This window comes from Tetrao urogallus, assembly GCF_951394365.1.
Source record: "Tetrao urogallus genome assembly, chromosome: 16".
NCBI classification, from domain to species: domain Eukaryota; kingdom Metazoa; phylum Chordata; class Aves; order Galliformes; family Phasianidae; genus Tetrao; species Tetrao urogallus.
Window position 1 is genome coordinate 8,813,235 of NC_136829.1, and position 16,313 is coordinate 8,829,547.

At 49.4% G+C, this 16,313-nt stretch overlaps 1 protein-coding gene across 1 annotated transcript in view; it reads left to right on the top strand.

Moving 5' to 3' along the window:
• Nucleotides 1-1,249: 1,249 nt before the first annotated feature.
• Nucleotides 1,250-16,313, top strand: part of NTSR1 (neurotensin receptor 1) — a gene marked incomplete at both ends in the record, with an annotated part of 43,537 nt that continues 28,473 nt past the window's right edge. The window contains one exon of the mRNA XM_079543406.1: nt 1,250-1,906. Within this exon, the coding sequence (XP_079399532.1) occupies nt 1,250-1,906 (657 nt within the window). The remainder of the gene's footprint in view (nt 1,907-16,313) is intronic.

Consider the following 16,313-nt stretch of genomic DNA (forward strand, 5'->3'; position numbering starts at 1 on the left):
GTCTGCAAGGCATCAGTGCGCTCAGAGTCCACCGGTGTTTGGAAACACAACATCTGTCAGCATATAAATTCAGACAAGCTATGGTTGCCTTGGCCAAATCAGTGGATGGGAAATCCCTGGATGGGATTTCCTAGATCTCTGTGCAATAGTAAAGAGATTTATCATCAAGGCAATTGAGTAAACAGCTCACTGAGGTTTTACAAGGCAGCATCCAGCTCAGCACCCCAAGCCTGAGAAAGTAACCCTCAGTAGCCCCTGTCCTGGAGAGCCCTTTGCTGTAGGGGATTCCTTTATCACTCTCAGCATCACCGTGGCATCCTCGCACTCCCTGCAACAGAGCAGCTCAGAGAGGACGCTCATCTCAGAACTGGAGGATGTGGAGCTAAGAGAAAAGAGACATATGGGGATCAAAGCAAAGCAGCTCACTGCTGATGCTGCTGAGCTGTAGGGCTGAGAAGCCTCAGGGCAGAGATAGATATCTTTATGTGTTTTGAATTCATTCTAAATGCATTCCTCCTAGAAGCAGCAGTTTGTGAGTATTTGGATGCTCACAGGGCATGGGAATGTCCAAGAGTGCACTGCTGGTGTTCTCTCATGACTGGGGGGTGGGAGGAGGGGGGGGAGAGAATCGAGCTGAAGGGGTAATAGGACTAAGACACTTTCCCAATCCCATGCCAGCCCTCACCTTACGGCTATGCCTGACTTCGCATGGGATGGAGAAGGCGGGTTCCAACGGGAGGAGGGGGACCCAGTCCCCGGGGTTCTGCAGCCTCCTTTCCCCAGCCCAGCCGCTCCTCCTCACGGGCTCCAGTTCAGGCACCGGGCTGGGGCTGCCGAAGCCGTTTGGCGGCGGGGCTCGGGCAGGGGGAAGCTGAGAGGAGGGGCCTCCCCGGGGCCGGGGGAAGGCAGCTCGGGGGGCGGCGGTGCGGCGTGTGCCGGCACGGCTGTGCGAGGCGGGCTGCGGTGTGCGTGTGCGTGTGTGTGCAGGGAAAGCCTACCGTGCACATCTGGGCTCCGGGAAGCTGCAGGGAGGAGATTCCAAAGCTGCGGGCTGCACACAGCTCGGCGAGGCTGCTCCGGTGTGTGTGTGTTTGTGTGTCACACACTCACACGCACAGCAGCCCGGCAGCTGCAAGCGCCTCCTCCCCGCCGCATTAAAACGAGCCAAGTTTCCTCGCTGGGGGCAGCGGCACGTCGGGGCGGGCGGCGGCTCCGAGCTGCAGCCCCGGAGGGGCGGCCCGGCCACGGGATGCATCCCAACGCCACGGCCCCGGCCGTGCCCGGCGGCTCTCAACACCTCCACTCCAATGCCTCCAACCGCTCCGACCTGCTCTCCAAAGGACCCGACGAGGAGGATCTGGACGTCAACACCGATATCTACTCCAAAGTCATGGTGACCGTTATCTACCTGGCTCTCTTTTTGGTCGGCACCGTGGGGAACTCCATCACGGCGTACACGCTGGTGCGCAAGAAGTCGCTGCAGAACCTGCAGAGCACCGTGCATTACCACCTGGCCAGCCTCGCCTTCTCCGACCTCCTCATCTTCCTCCTCTGCATGCCCATCGAGCTCTACAACTTCATCTGGGTCCATCACCCCTGGGCTTTCGGGGGAGCTGTCTGCAAGGGCTACTACTTCCTCCGGGACGCCTGCACCTACGCCACGGCGCTCAACATCGCCAGCCTCAGCGTGGAGCGCTACATGGCCATCTGCCACCCCTTCAAAGCCAAGAGCATCATGTCCCGCAGCCGCACCAAGAAGTTCATCAGCTGCATCTGGATTGCCTCCTTCCTCCTCGCCATCCCCATGATCTTTACCATGGGGGAGATTTATGCTAAGGATCAGGATCCGGATTCCATCATCTGCACCACCATCGTGAACACCTCCACACTGAAGACGGTCATCCAGGTGAGGACCCCGAGCAGCCGGGGCCGGGTGGCCGCCTCATTCCCTGTGCTGGAAAAGCCCAAACTTTGTCGAGAGAGGGGTGGAGTGGGTGGGGGAGACGAGGCTGGGGAGCCAGCTTTGGGAAACGGGGAAGCAGAGCATCCCCGACTGGACGGGACAGAACGGCGTGGGGTGCGGGCGGGCGGCGGGGTTTGGGGGGCGGGGGGATGTCGGCTGTGTTTGCTGTGCCCCCATACGGCTCGTGCCCCTCCAGCGCCAGGCTGAGCACCGGGTGAACCCCGCAGCAGGGTAAGTCCAGCCCCGGGCTGGCGCAGCCCCCTCCGAGCAGCTGTTCCTGCTGCTCGCACGCAGCCCGCCGTGTCCCGGAGCGGGACCCTCCGTCCCGCACTCCTGCGAGTTGCATGCAGAGATCCTCCGCCTTTCTTTGCACCCCCTCCCCTTCGGCTGGTAAGGGACCAGCAGCATCAGGGCAAATAAACCCATCTTTCTGCTCTCCTCCCCCTTCCAGCTTCTTGGGATGACCTGCAGCTCATTTCATCTGTGAAGTAACAGACTGATCTCACAAAGTTTTGGGCAGCGTAGGCAGCCGACAGGAACAGCAGCTGCAAAGCTAGCGGCCGCTATTTGGGCTGTTTGAGGAAAACCATAGCTGGTTTAACTAGTGGCCCCCTCCCTGACTTCAGAAAGGCTTTGCTGGTCTCCATGCACTGCTTAATCTAACACTTCCGTGAGTGGAAAGGATTTCAGCATCACCACTCACAGCACTCTGAGGGGTTGAGGCATTTGTTCACTGGAGCATTAGGCTTGAAAAATGCAAGAGAAGTGGAAGGAGAGAGCAAGACACCAATCTCCATAGCTCCTTTGCCGCCAGGCTTACATGTGATAGCTTTTCAATCTTCTATTTGGAACATGAATTTCAGGTGGGTCTAATCTGTAGCCTATTAGGGTTTAAAACTGCAAGTGGACTAAAGCTTTCAAAATGTTCCTGCAGGTAAAGAACTTAAATGGAAACAGAACTAAAAGTGGGCGAGGATACAGACAGGAGTAAGCCCAGAGCCTGCAGATGTTAAGGGATGTCTCTCTGAGTTTCCTACTGCACTACTGCTCCAGTGACCAAAGTCCAGCCCCCACAGAAGCACTGAATTCCCCCCAAATTTTGTCTCCACACCTAACTTTCACTTTCAGATCATGGAGGCTGTTTCCCCTGTAGCTTTGTAGCTTTTCATAGGGGCAGCCCAGTGTGCTTAACCCAAATTCCCTATTCTCTAAGGAGGCGTGAGCTGTCTGATTTAAGAACAATGTGGCTGGAATGCATTATTTTCACTTATCTTCCTTTAAAGATTAAACCCATGCTTTGTGTTAACACGATAGGGCTGAGGAGAGCGGATTATTTCCAGCCATGTCTATGGAGATTGAACAATTCTCAACATATTTTACAGTCTTGCTGTTATTCAGGATCTACCTTATCCTGTTACCCGAGGAAAAGACAGGCAGACATTAATGCATTGTGTATGAAGTTTGCCTGGGGCCTCTTCCTTACATTTTTTATCATCATTTCACTTGTGAATGTACTAAAAAGTAAAAGGAAGGAGGCAGCTGTGGGGGAGGCGGGGGAGCAGCATACTTTCCTTCTTGGGGACCTGGCTACAAATGAAGATTTGCTAAGACAGGAGCTAATTTCATGGCTTGGGGCTCATTCCTCAGCACCCAACCTGAAGCAGGGCCCTGGGTCAGAGAGGGTTGCAGAATGAGTAAGCAAAGCAGCTGCAAGTCAGGTTTGAAGTGCATTAAGGGAAACCATTGCACAGCATGTGACTGAGCATTCTCACGTTGTAAGCTGTGCAGGGGTTTTAAAAAAAAACAACGAATAATGGAAGACCCGTGAAGGAAAGGGCAATGGTAATGTGTGAGAGTGATGCGCTGAGGTCCCACAGTTCAGAAATCCAGAGCCCTTGAGTTCTGCAGAGGGCTGAGGCTGGTTCAGAGCAGGTCTCTACATCCCTTTTGTTCATTTTCTGCTTTTAAATTAATCAGAGCAATGATACATTTGCTCGAGCTGGCAAATCTCTCGTACCAAATCACTCAACATATTTCACTCTTCCTGTTTGGCCAACTGCCGAAAGTAAATTGGGATTTTTGAAAAATTCTTCTTTATTTTTTGAAACCATCGGTTCTCCAAGAGGTTTTATTTGGTGACTAATTGCAAGCCAGGCCCTGAACAGAGCAAATGTAACCTTTTATAGACTCAGAGCCCAGCGCTCACTCTGCAGAGCCCAGGAGGATGCCCCTCCCTGAGCTGGAGCCACCGCCTCCCCAGGGTGAGCATTGGGTGTCCTCATTGAAGGCTCTTCCTGACAAAGTTCCTCCCTCTTTGCTTGGAGTCTTGAAGTTCTGATGGACATTCCCAAAGGGAACTGCACTGTGTGAACAACCAGGTTTCCTTACAAAAAGAGAACAAGAGCTAACCATTCAAACAACACGCCGCACACTCGATTTCTGCTCATATTACTTAACATGTACCTCTCAATGTGCACAACTCTAAAAAGTAATTACTGGCATCCCTCTAGTAATTATAGACTGCTCAATGCAGCACACGCTGCTAAGCAGGCAGAGCAGCACACGAGTGTTCTGTGGGGTGTCACCCATCAGCACCACAGGGTGCTGAGCATCCCTCCTCACTCCGTGCGACCTCTGGCATTTAATTCCTTACAGCAGCATTGCTTCCCAGCTTTGTTTATCAGCAGCCTCACAGCTGCTGAAGTCAGGCTGGTTTATTATGTTTTCCCAGTGCCAAGCTTGCCTGTTCTTTCTGTCTGTTAGGGGCGTCTGGTTTGGATGTTGGCATCATTTTGGGATCTGATCGGAGGAGTAAGTCCATTATAGTACATCATTTAGGTCTAGTTAACACTTTAACTGGCACACATTCTCTAAAACAAGCTGCAGCCAATTTTATGGTGGTTTTTTTTTTCCCCATACAAATTAAGCACCTCTCAAAGCCATTTCCATACAAGTAAATTAATGTTTTCATGCCACTTCAGCTGGAGGAGGTTATAACAGCTGCTCGTTGTGGCACCGCCAGATAAAAGAGCTGCGAAGCAGAGCAACGTGTGGGCTCTGTTCTCCTGCAGGTCAGCACTTGTGCTTTTGGCTGCTCATGGTTTTGCTCTCAAAACAGGAAACTGCTCAGTGACTGCCCCACATCCACCAGCATGCATCCTGTTCCAAAAAGACCTAAATTTTACTGTCTGGATGGCAGTGCAAATACTGTTTTCCTTTACTGCCATGGTGTGGCACAGCCCAGACTTGGTGGCCTTGCTGCAGAATATTCCCCAGGCTCTCACTGAGCCACCTGCAGCCTCTTGGTCTCAGTAAGGTTGTTCACATTACCCCTTTCCAAACCCTTGCTGTTTATATAGGGCCTGTGTAGGGCGTCTGATGCAACTGGTGGTTTACTGATGCAGACAGCTGGTGAGAACCCATTTATTGAAACACATGGCAGCAGACCACAAGCTTCCATAAACCATTGCAGCTTCATGGGCTCCAGCCTGACTACTTGCTAGGGGATCTTCCTGGGAAGCACACTGGCAGCTGTTTATCTCTCACTGGTTTGGGTGGACTTTTTCCATGCTGTGCATCATCCCACTCTTGTGTGGCTGCAGCTCTCCCACCCTGCAGGTCCATTAGTTGTTGTTTTATGAAGTCTGCTCATGGTAGAGTACATGAGACATGGTAGAACACATGAAACAACCATGTGCCCAAGCAGGTACTCTGCTTTATTTCCTCTTGCATTGAAGTAATGTGCTGAAGGGCTTCAGATCTGATGGGATGTGAAGGAGGGAGCAGACACTGGGGCTGGGATGGAGGAGCTCTTTCATGTATTCAAGATCTCTCACACAAGGCAGCTGGCCTGAACACTTCCCTGGCCCTAAGCACGCTTCCAAGTTCATCTATTCAACCCCCATTTATCCAAGGGGCCCAGCATCCCACACAGAGTGTTGCAAACACTCCCTTACACCTTCTGCAGTGAGGACATGTGGCAGGATGCCTGGCAGGTCCATGGGGCCCTGCAAATAAACCTGGCAAGGGTCTCTCCATAGCACATGAAAAAGAGCAGTGAGTAAAACCAAAGGGCTGAATTCTCTCCATATTTGCTTGCATGTCGTATCCAGGATTAGTCGATGGCTTCAGTTCAGGAATTCTGCGTTTATACTAAAGTTGGCTGGAGGAACTGAGGCTGGTCTCTTTTCCTTAAGTCACAGCCAAATTCCTGCTGTGGCTTTTAGTAGCAGGGCTGTTTTCAGTCACTTACACGGTAATAATCTTACCCCTGAAGCCTGGCTGATAAACTATTTTGGATAGAGGCACAGTGTCTCTGCCCACCAGGAGAGCCCACTCAGCAGCAGCACAGGTCAGCTCCTTTGTGGCAGGGCTGTGTCCGATGCAAGGTTTTAAAAGTCTTCCTCTTTCCACAGACTGCACAGGTCCTTGGGACTTTAATCCAGCAAACTCAGCCCACCCAGTCCCAGGCCATTTACACATGGTCCATCGTACAGCTGGATCTGACTCGAGCAAGCTCCTGTGTTTGTTGCCTTACATAACCGCTTGGTCTGCTGTGTTCTGCCAGTTCTTACATAATTTCTTCTCCTTTTTTTCCCCTCAATTGATTTTAATTCACTTGATATTTTTTTCCCTCCCCAACCCCCTTCTCGAGGTGTCAGCTGAAGGGAATCAAAAGTGAGGAAATGTAGCCGATCAATTCAGCTCTTACATTTTCCTCTTAACAGCACTTTGTAAAAGCAGAAGAGATAAAGGTATTCTAGTGGCTCCTCTTCCTAGAGAAAAAAAAAAATAATAATAATGCAGCTGCCTTTAATCTCCTTCCAGATCATTTAAAGCAGCTATTTAATTGTCTTCTCCCTGCTTCCCCCTTCTTCCCCTTAAAGGCTTTTTCTATCATCTCCACGCAGCATCTGCAGGAGATGTGCAGATGGCATTTGTGCTTCCTGTGTCCTGCCCAGCACATCTGATGGCTGCATCCAAGGTCAGGGGCTCTGGGAACCACTGGTGTCACCATCCCATTTCTCAGCTGTGAAAGGGGTGGATGCCATTGTCAGGAGAGGACAGCAGCTGAGCAAGTGTCCAGAGAGGTTGGGAGCATGGTGGGACCCTGAGCTGATGAGGTCTGAGCGCTGTGGCGATTGAGCACTAAAACAGGCATTGTTAGATGCCAACACAACAAGCCCTGGTCCTAACATCCCTTCCTTCATTGCAGAAAGCAGGTGAAGCTCTGTTATTACACTCCCAATCTGCCTGGTCTTTCTCCAGCATGAAGCACTCACGCCATGTGAAGCTGGTTGTGCTTCCAATGCCTGCACTCCCTTATCTCCATTCCCCACATCCCTCTCATCGTTCAGACTGGTGTGGCAGAGAAAAGCAGATTACAAGCTCTGAGCTTCCCCAGTCATTTTTCTACCTTCATATACACATGAGCATCCTGTGGTCTCCTGCCTGGTGTGACCTTGGTTGCTGGTCCCTGTCTCCCTCCGCAAGGACACATCTGAGCAGAGAGTTTAACAAAGACCTGGCCTTCCCCAAGTAATGCATTTGGCAAATTCAATAACATCAGCCCACATGCTTTGCCTCCTGTGGGTGCCATTTCTTCAATCTAATTTCAAAGCATCATAGGTGTGGGATTAAAAAAAAAAAAACAACTGACAATAAATCAGTTGAGCTGATGAGTTATTCAAGAAATAAGTGCCAGGGTTGGTTTCGAATAAATAGGTGGTGGTGATGGAGTACCAGCCCTGTCTGGGAGGCAGAAATTTCTGAGCCACTGATTCATTCCCAGTGTTTCTCTGCATTCAAAGTGTCAGCTGTTGAGTTTCCTATGGGTGGGAGGGCAACAGCAGTGAGAAATGTTTGTATCCTGTGCTCAGTCCCTGTGAGTGCGCTGTGTGTGTGCACTGGCCTCCTCCATTCTGGGCCACCACAAAGCTGTCCCTCCTGCTCCTAAGGGGCAGAGGATGCTATGAGGCAGGGCTGGACATGGCTGAGTTGTGTGCAGGCTCTGTTTGCTTCCTCCCTCCTATGGCTTTGCCACTTCAACATTCATCAGTGCAATAAGTGTGCTGCTGGGCATGGCTCCATGGCAGCTCATCTCTACCAAAGAAATAAAATAACAGTGAGCAAAGTTCTTTTTAACTGAACTCTTGCTTGAGAAAGAAAGATAAGTTTCTCTGAGACTTTTAATTTCTCAGGGGCTGGAGATGACTGTCAGCTGAAGGCAGGCGATGAGATTTTCTAGTTAAAATTTTTTAAAAATAACTTTTCACAAAGTCTTCCATATCTGAATGGGAGGGAAGAAAAGCATCTCTTCTATGCAAAGTGCTCACAAATGGAACCTAGAAGCATCTCTATATTATGAAGCTACAAATAGCGAAAAGCCCTTTGGATCTCAATAATTCAGGGCTGTCAGAGCAGCTGCTGGGCTGGGGCAGTGCCCTGTGGGCAGCAGTACCACCTGCCCGCCCTCACCCCATGCTCCTCACCCACAGTTTGCAGCCAGCCTGCAGGTTTGCGTCTTACTGCACCCTGTGCTGTAAATCTCCCTTTATAAAGTTGTCTCTTTGCCAAGCAGATTTCTAAATATATAGAAGAGGAACAGGCAGCCTAGACAGAGCTGGGGATGTAATCTGATTTCAACGACGTGTTCCCTTCTCTTTGCAAATACCCTCTGGTACTTCCTGCCAACTACTACTCCCTCTAGATAATAAAGAATAAATTTAAGGCCGCTGCTGTTATAGCCAACTTGTGCTTCTGAAGCAAACCTATTATCGTGCTCCTGGAGATTGGTCCCTCCTTCAGGGAGCTCTTCTATTGCAGAAGCTGCTTTGAAAAGAAGGAGATGAGGACTCTGAACTCTCTGTGGGCCTTCATTGCAGCCACTTGGAGCAACTCGATGACCACATTGCTTTCCTCCTAACCCCAGTGGCTCCTCTCCTGCCCTGAGCAATGCTCACCTGCTGGGCTCACTTCTGCTGCTCGCCCCTCAACCATCTCACTGCCTTCCTCCTTCAGCCTTGATAATCAGGCTCTGCTCTCCCAACTCATCTTCTCCAAGCAGATCTCTGCAGCACAGAACTGCTGCACAGCAGCCAGGAGCGCTTTGACGCAGGGCGATGTTGAGCTCAGCAGAGCCCTGGTTTTGATCAAGGCTTCAAGCAGCTAATTAATGGGGTTGTTGCGATGCCACATCCCAGCCATTGCAACACAATCAAAAGCAATGCAGGTCTGCAGAGCTGAACCGCATGGATGCGGTCTCAGTTGGTGCTAGGGCTGTAGCACCCTGCTCTCCCAGAGAATGGATTTTGTAAGCCCCCAGGTATCTGAGTGTGCTCAATGCCAATTTAATATTAATTTGCTTTTCACTCCTCTTCTGTGTTGTTTTTTTTTTTTTCAAGGCTGTCTCATTAAAATGCAATGCACGCAGCCACCGGGAAAGTTTAGCTCGTTGTTTGCATCATTCAATTGATTCCTTCTTGCATTTTATCCTCAAGAGGACAATTTATACATTTAATTTACTTGTTTCATTCAAAAGAGAAACTCACAGAAATATCCCTCCCCGCAGCCCACATTTTGTTCCTTTTATCACTGTCAGTTACGGTCTTACGACATGTCACACTTCCTCATCCTCCAGTTCTGAGTGTGTGATAAAGCACTGCAGGAGGAATGGTTTGCACCAGTGCAGAGATATCTGACTGCAGTCACCAACCCACGGTGCTGCCTGAAGAAATGGAAGATCCCTTGAAAGGGGACGGAGTTTTCCAGGTGTGTTGTTGGGACCCAACAGTGCCGCCGTGCAAAAGGAGGTTCACGCATTGCCTTGTGGCCACATGAGGAAAGTCTACCATCAGAACATGGGGAAAGCAGAGGGCCTGAAGGTGGTGTTTCTGTAGCAGGTTGGTCAGCAGTAAGCTTACATGCTCTGAAAGCTGCTCAGGGGTTTAGGGATGGATTAGCAGCAGCGGCCATGAGGGCACCAGGACATGGCACAGCACGGTGCTGATGTCTGCCCTGACCCCAGAGCTCTGCAGGCAGCATCTCTGTGTCCCAGGTCTGAATCCCACACACTGCTGCTCAAATTCTACTTTGGGCCTCAGCCCTCGCACTTGGCTCTGCTGGGCTGACACTGCATTGCCCGTGAGGGGGTTAAGAGTCCCCAGAACGAGTTTTGCAGAGCACTGAGAGCAGAACTTGCTGCTGCCATTTCCTCCAGGACTGAATCTGTGCTCTTCGTTGTAAACAGAGCTCACACAGGAGTCTGCATTCAGCAGTGGGACAGTATTTGACTTAACTGTGGACTTTAATTTATTTATAACTGCATATCCAGCAGTTGGTATCATATTTAATGCAAACAACATTCAACTGAAATCCCCACTGAGAGGCACATTATGAAGATTAACAGCCTGGCTTTTCTGTTGCTCCGATTAATACAGTGCTGATTTGTGCCTGGTGCTTCATAGACGAGAGTTGAATGAGGGAACCTGAGCTTAAAGCTGCCATTCTGCAAAATCAGTGTCTGACACCCTGCACTCATCTCAACAGCTGGAGGAAAGGGCCCAGAGCATAGAGACCTCTGGGAAACACTGACATCCAAGAAAGGAGGAGAAAAATAGGGCTGGGACCTGCAAGGCACAGCACCGGAAAAGCAGGTGGGCATTGCACAGAGTTCCAATGAGGGAATGTTAGGTTTTGTAGCCTTCACCCACAGGGCAGCCTGGCAGCCTCACCTCCCCAGTTGCCCCCAAAAAGGTAAAGGTGAACCCCACAGCATGCCATCTGCATGGGTTGTATTTCTTTTAATTGCACAGACTGTTTCCATTTTAAACAAGCTGTCAGGAAAATTAATTTCGCCAAGCTTAAGATGACATTAAACATGTTCTCATGCCCTGCAATTATCTGGAGCTGTTTTATTCCTTTATGTATTCATGTGATGAATTTGTCAGGTGTAACGCTGTAGGCTTTTTAGGAACTTTATTAATAGGTTTTTGTCTGCTCTTCTGTCTGAGTCCTTATGTCTCCTTCTCCCTCTTTGCAATCAGATTATCCTGCTCCCAAATTCTTGTCTCATTCTCCTGTGCACAGAGGAGAAATGTGGCCAAACCTCTGAGAGCTGCCAGGGCAGGGATCTGTTCTGCTTTGCTCTCTGCTGTGGATGACACTCGTGCTCCAGCTCTGCAGAGAAGCTGCTGTGGGCTCCAGGGTGCTGAATAATGCAAAGGGGCTCTTGAGGGTGTTGGCTCTGGTCTCAGCATCTCTTCCAGCAAAGAAGGTCTCCCCTCCTCACTGCCTGTGTGCTCTGTGCTGCTCTGGAATGGGTTGGAAAGATGTCTTCCTCAGGGGATGGCTGTCTCACAAGGAGACCATGCAGGAAGTCTTCTATTTCCATCAGTTCTTCTCTTCCCTTCTTCCTTCCTCCCCTTTTACCAGTGGAGACTTCTCAGGAAAGGTCACTCACATTCGGGGATGTTACAGCAGGAAAAAAGCTGCCTTCTGCCTTCATTACTCCGAAACAATTCTGGTTGAGAAAGGGAAAATTACTAGGCACACTCTAGAGGTTTTCTCTCATCCTATATTGCTGTGTTAAATTCCATTCCACAAGCATTAGCCAGGCAAAAAAATTCCTTTGGGGCTCTCAGCCCCTGTGTTGCAGAGGTCTGCTGCTGCTGTTACACAGTGTTATGGGGTGGGACAGCAGCAGCCTTCACTGTGGGGCAGGTGGCAGCATCTGGATGGGACAGCCCTGTTTTGCCATGCATGGGGAAAACCCTGAGCAGTTGGAGGAGGGGCAGTTTGCTTTAAGGACACACAAATCAATCTGAAGAGATGATTTCGCCTCGTAACCTGTGGGTGCTGTGGATAAAGCATTGAAGCCCAGCTGCAGATTTGCCAGATGCTAATTCCTTTTCAGCTGTGGATTGTCTTTGCTCTCTGGGAGGCTGATCTGCAGCCCTATGCTTTGCAGTGAAGGCATATCTTGGTGCAGCAAGGTGTGCCTCTCTATTTCCCTCCTAGAAGTCTCTCCCTGAGTGTCACACAGGAGCTGTTTGAGGCTCTGCTGTGAGCACCATGGGGTGCATGTCTCCCTTTTCAGTGCAGGAGACTTGGTCTAGATGACATTTAAAGGTTCCTTCCAACTTAACCAATTCTATGATTCCGAGCCCAACCTTTAGCCAACTATTGCAGAATGATCTAGGGAAACTCACCCTGATGTGGTGCAGGGTGAGGATTCAAGGCTTTGCAAGCACATTTGGCTACATCACACAGAGCCACGACTCTACCTGCCAGTCCTTGCTCTGCAGATGCAGCATCTCAGCTGCATCTGAAAGCACTCAGGTGGAGAACGGGTTCTGCTTGGCTGCCTCCACTTATCAACAACACGGGGCTGGTATGGTGGCCAGGCAAAGCTGGGTGTCTGCATGAGCCCACTGCTTCCACCATTGACCCCAAATGGACCCAGTGTTGCACCACTTCACCTGCTGACACAAATCAAGGAGCTGCACCTCAGGGAGATGGGGAGGAAATCCTTTTGCAGGGAGAAAGCCTCCTGGAAACTACTGGCAGCAAACATCAAACCTTGGAAAGTGACTCTGCAGCCCAGGACAGGAGTTGCTTCAATGGAGTTTTCATGCCTCACTCAGTATTCTTGTGAAGTTTTGTTGGAAAGAAGTGGTCTGTAGCAAACAGGCTTTTGTGTCCAGTCACAAAAAAAGGGATTGTAAAGACTGCTGAAGAAAGCAGAGAAATTAGCCAGGGGAAGAAGAAAATATGCATGGTGTTGTCATTAGCAATTCTAACTGTAGATTGTCACAAACCTGGCTCCAGCATAGACTTAGAGATGGGAAAGAGGGGGACTCACCCGTAAAACAGCACTTTGCTCCAGGATGTAACCACCAAACATTTCCAGTTTCTCCTGCTTACAGCATTTAGCAGAACTGGTGTTGTTCAGGCAGACCCCCCTTCCCCCAGACTCCCCCCCAGCCTCTTCCAGCTGCTGGCCAAAGTCTTGTGTTTAAATTGCCTGGAGTTGAAGGAGACAAGTTTGCCTGGAGCACCAGCATCAATCCTGTGGCAAAGACGGACTGATAAAATAAACAGAGATTTCCCTGGCTTTAGAGCTGTTTAGATAACTTTGAAATGCTTATTATTCAAATAAACGAATCGCACAGACTTTTCCCTTATTTTTCTCTCAAGGAGTCGGTGAATTTCCTTTTTCAGAGCAGAACGTTTTTGCTTTTTTTTTGGTCACGACTGAAGGAGCAGCACTGTAACCAAGCCTTTCACAGTGACACATTTTGTGTTGGCAGAGTGCTGTGTCCCCAGAGCACTGAACGGCCCACGCTGTGCCTCCCCAGAACCTGTGCGTGCAGCTGGAGCAGCCCTGGGGAAAGCAACTGCAAGGAGCTGGGCCCTGCAGCACACAACTCTGTGCCTTGCAGTGATTTCAGGTGCAAGTTAGCATCAGGGCTAACAGACAGCATTATCTTTCTTTTTTTTTCTCCATTTTAATGCAAGGCAGGTGATGCAGCAGGAAGGCAGGAGCGTGGATCCCTGCCCACAGGGATCTGCTTGCTGCACTGCTAGGAAAGTCGTTTCCCAAAGGAGTTGTTCCTGGGTTATATCACTGTAAGTGAGAAGAGACACAGAGCAGTGCATAAAGTGCCCTGGAAACTGCTGCTCAGCTCTCCCTTTAGAGCCTCATCCACCCAAGTAATTACATGTGGCTCAGGAACCTCAGGCTGCCAAAACAATGTCATTGTCCTCTAACTTTTCTGTGTTCATTTACTTAAAGCATTAGTGGTCAGGCACTGGCACAGCTGCCTGGGGAGGTGGTGAGGTCAGCCTCCCCGGCGGTGTTCAGGAATCATAGACATGTGGCACTGAAGGATGTAGGCAGTGGGTATGGTGGGGTGGGCTGGGTTTGGACTTGGGGATCTTAGAGCTCTTTTCCAGCCTTAATGAATCTGTAATTCTATGTCAATTTGCATTTTAAATAAAGGGATAGGGACAGAGCAACTGATTGGTAACTGGTTCACTGCATGGGTGAAGGTAAGCATGACTCACCATGTCACGCTCGTGCTTTCTCTTTCCTTACGCATCTCTGGCATTAAACTGAAGATAAAGGGGAGAAAAAGCCTGGGTGTGGATGACACCTAATTGGTTTCCTCCATTGGGTCTCCCAGAGGGATGGTGATGTGCCCTGGGCATTTTGAGGAATGAGGAAAATTTCATCCCCAAATAGCATGCTGCTTTGGAACTCAGTGGCAAGTTGAGCACATGAAATGGGAGTGGTGGTGCAATGGGGAGCTTGGCTGGGTTTGGGGGGCAAGGAGCTGCAAGCTGACGGTCCCAAACCTGCCCTGCTCCAGGTGTTTCCCCAGCCCTGAAGCATGTGCTTTGCAGGGGATTGTTGCAGGGTATTTTTAGCATGTTTCAGTTTAGTGCAGGTCGCAGAGAAATAGAGCATCAGTATGTGGAAGAGCTGTCATTCCACTTCCAGTCTAGCAGGAGTAACACATTGACTTATTTATGAGAGCAGTCAGCTCCCTTCTCCCTGTGCCTAAAAATCTGCTTTACCACTCCCAGCACAGAACAATAATTTTACTGTCAACATTTTTGCCTTCATAATAAAACCTTAAATCAGGCTAAGCAGGATTTGAGGGAAGTGGACATGTTCCCAGTTTATTACATTTTTCACTCTTTCCAAAATATTCCACTCTTTCACTGTCTAAACCATCGGGCAGCAAATCACTGTGCTGGCCAAAAGGAGGGAGAGGAAATTATTTTTCAAAGCATGAAGGCTGCTGGATAAACCAGTGGCTGTGACAGTTCCCAGTGGCTACACAAGCCTTTGGGTGTTCACACAACCTGGTGTGGATGTTGCTCTATCTTCCATCTCAGAAGGAGGGCTGGCAGGAGGACAGCATCCCCCCTTCCTTCCCATCCCCCTTAGCTGCACTTCCTTGCAAGAGGAGAGGAGCCTGAGTGCACAGCAAACATCAAGCTGTTCATTAAATCTCAAAAGACAACATCCCCGTGCTTTGTGCCCAGTAGGAGAGGCTTAATCTGTTAGCTGGAAAATGCCCACGTTGAGAATGACTAATCTTGTACCTGGAGAATGAAGGTATTTAATGCTCCCTGCAGCAGAAGAGCAGGTGGATGCCTCTGAGTGGCATACCACATAGAAAGAAGACATGAAGAGCTGCAAGGAAGCCAGTGTAGACGGCCACGAAGGCTTTCAACACCACCTGCAATGTCCAATGCTGTTCTGAATTCTGATGTGAATTTTTCTGCCTGCAGTGAAGATTTGAGGATTTGTGATTATGGGGATGTCAGGTTGATCTCATGGATTAGATTTTGGTGGTGCATCAAACGACGTCTGCCACAAGTATGAGCAGTCCTGAATGAGTTACTCAGGGTAGTGCAGATGGGGCTGATGACCAGCAAGAAGGGCTTGGCCAGAACAACGGAGATCCTAAGCTGAAATGTCCTCGTGCTTCATTGCTGTCATTATTTTTGTGGAAAATGCCAGTTCTTATTAAACAATTGTCAGTCATAATTGTCTCCAAATCTGTCATTACCAAGGAGTCAGCTGTCAATTGCAAAGATGTGCTTCTGGAAATGTCTTTGCCTAATTCCAATGAGATGATCCAGCAGAGCATTGCTGCAGAAGACAGAAATCACTCTGGGGTGAAGTGAGGGTAGAACAGCTCCATCCCAATGCTCCCCAGATGCTGCTCTGGTGTCTTGGGGCTGCAGCAGCACAGCCCAATCCTCAGTACTGCTCTTGCTCATTCCTTAGTGCATATCATAGGAAAGCTGGGGTCAAAGGCTGCAGAGATGCATCTGCTGCCATCAGACAGAGCCACGACTTCTCCTCCATCCTCTCTTTTCCATTGGAGATGTTCCTTCTCCACTCGGCAGAACAACAGGGTTTGTGGTTTCATAGTGAAATAGTTCACATCCAAAGCAAAAAATGTGCTTGGGCCAAAATGAGAAAAAAAGGGGTGAGGAATTTATCAGGGATGAGATAAACAAAGCAGTTTGGGGTTGACCTACAGCACTCTGTGAACCTTTATTCACAGCACTGAGTTTGAGTTGAGATGAAACACTTTGTTTCCCTTTCTGCTTACAACCACCTTCTTTTTTAGCTCAGGACATCTCTGAAATAAGAGAGAAGGTCAGCATGGTTTTTTAATTTAAGATGTTGAGAAGAAATATGTTAGCATTTCCAAAAACAAATTTGTGTTTAAAAGCAGTGGCCCAGTTCACTATTTCCCCCATTTTCTTGATCCATTCATTGCCTTACAACAGTGTGCAATATACCTTTAAATGCACAAAGCTTTTA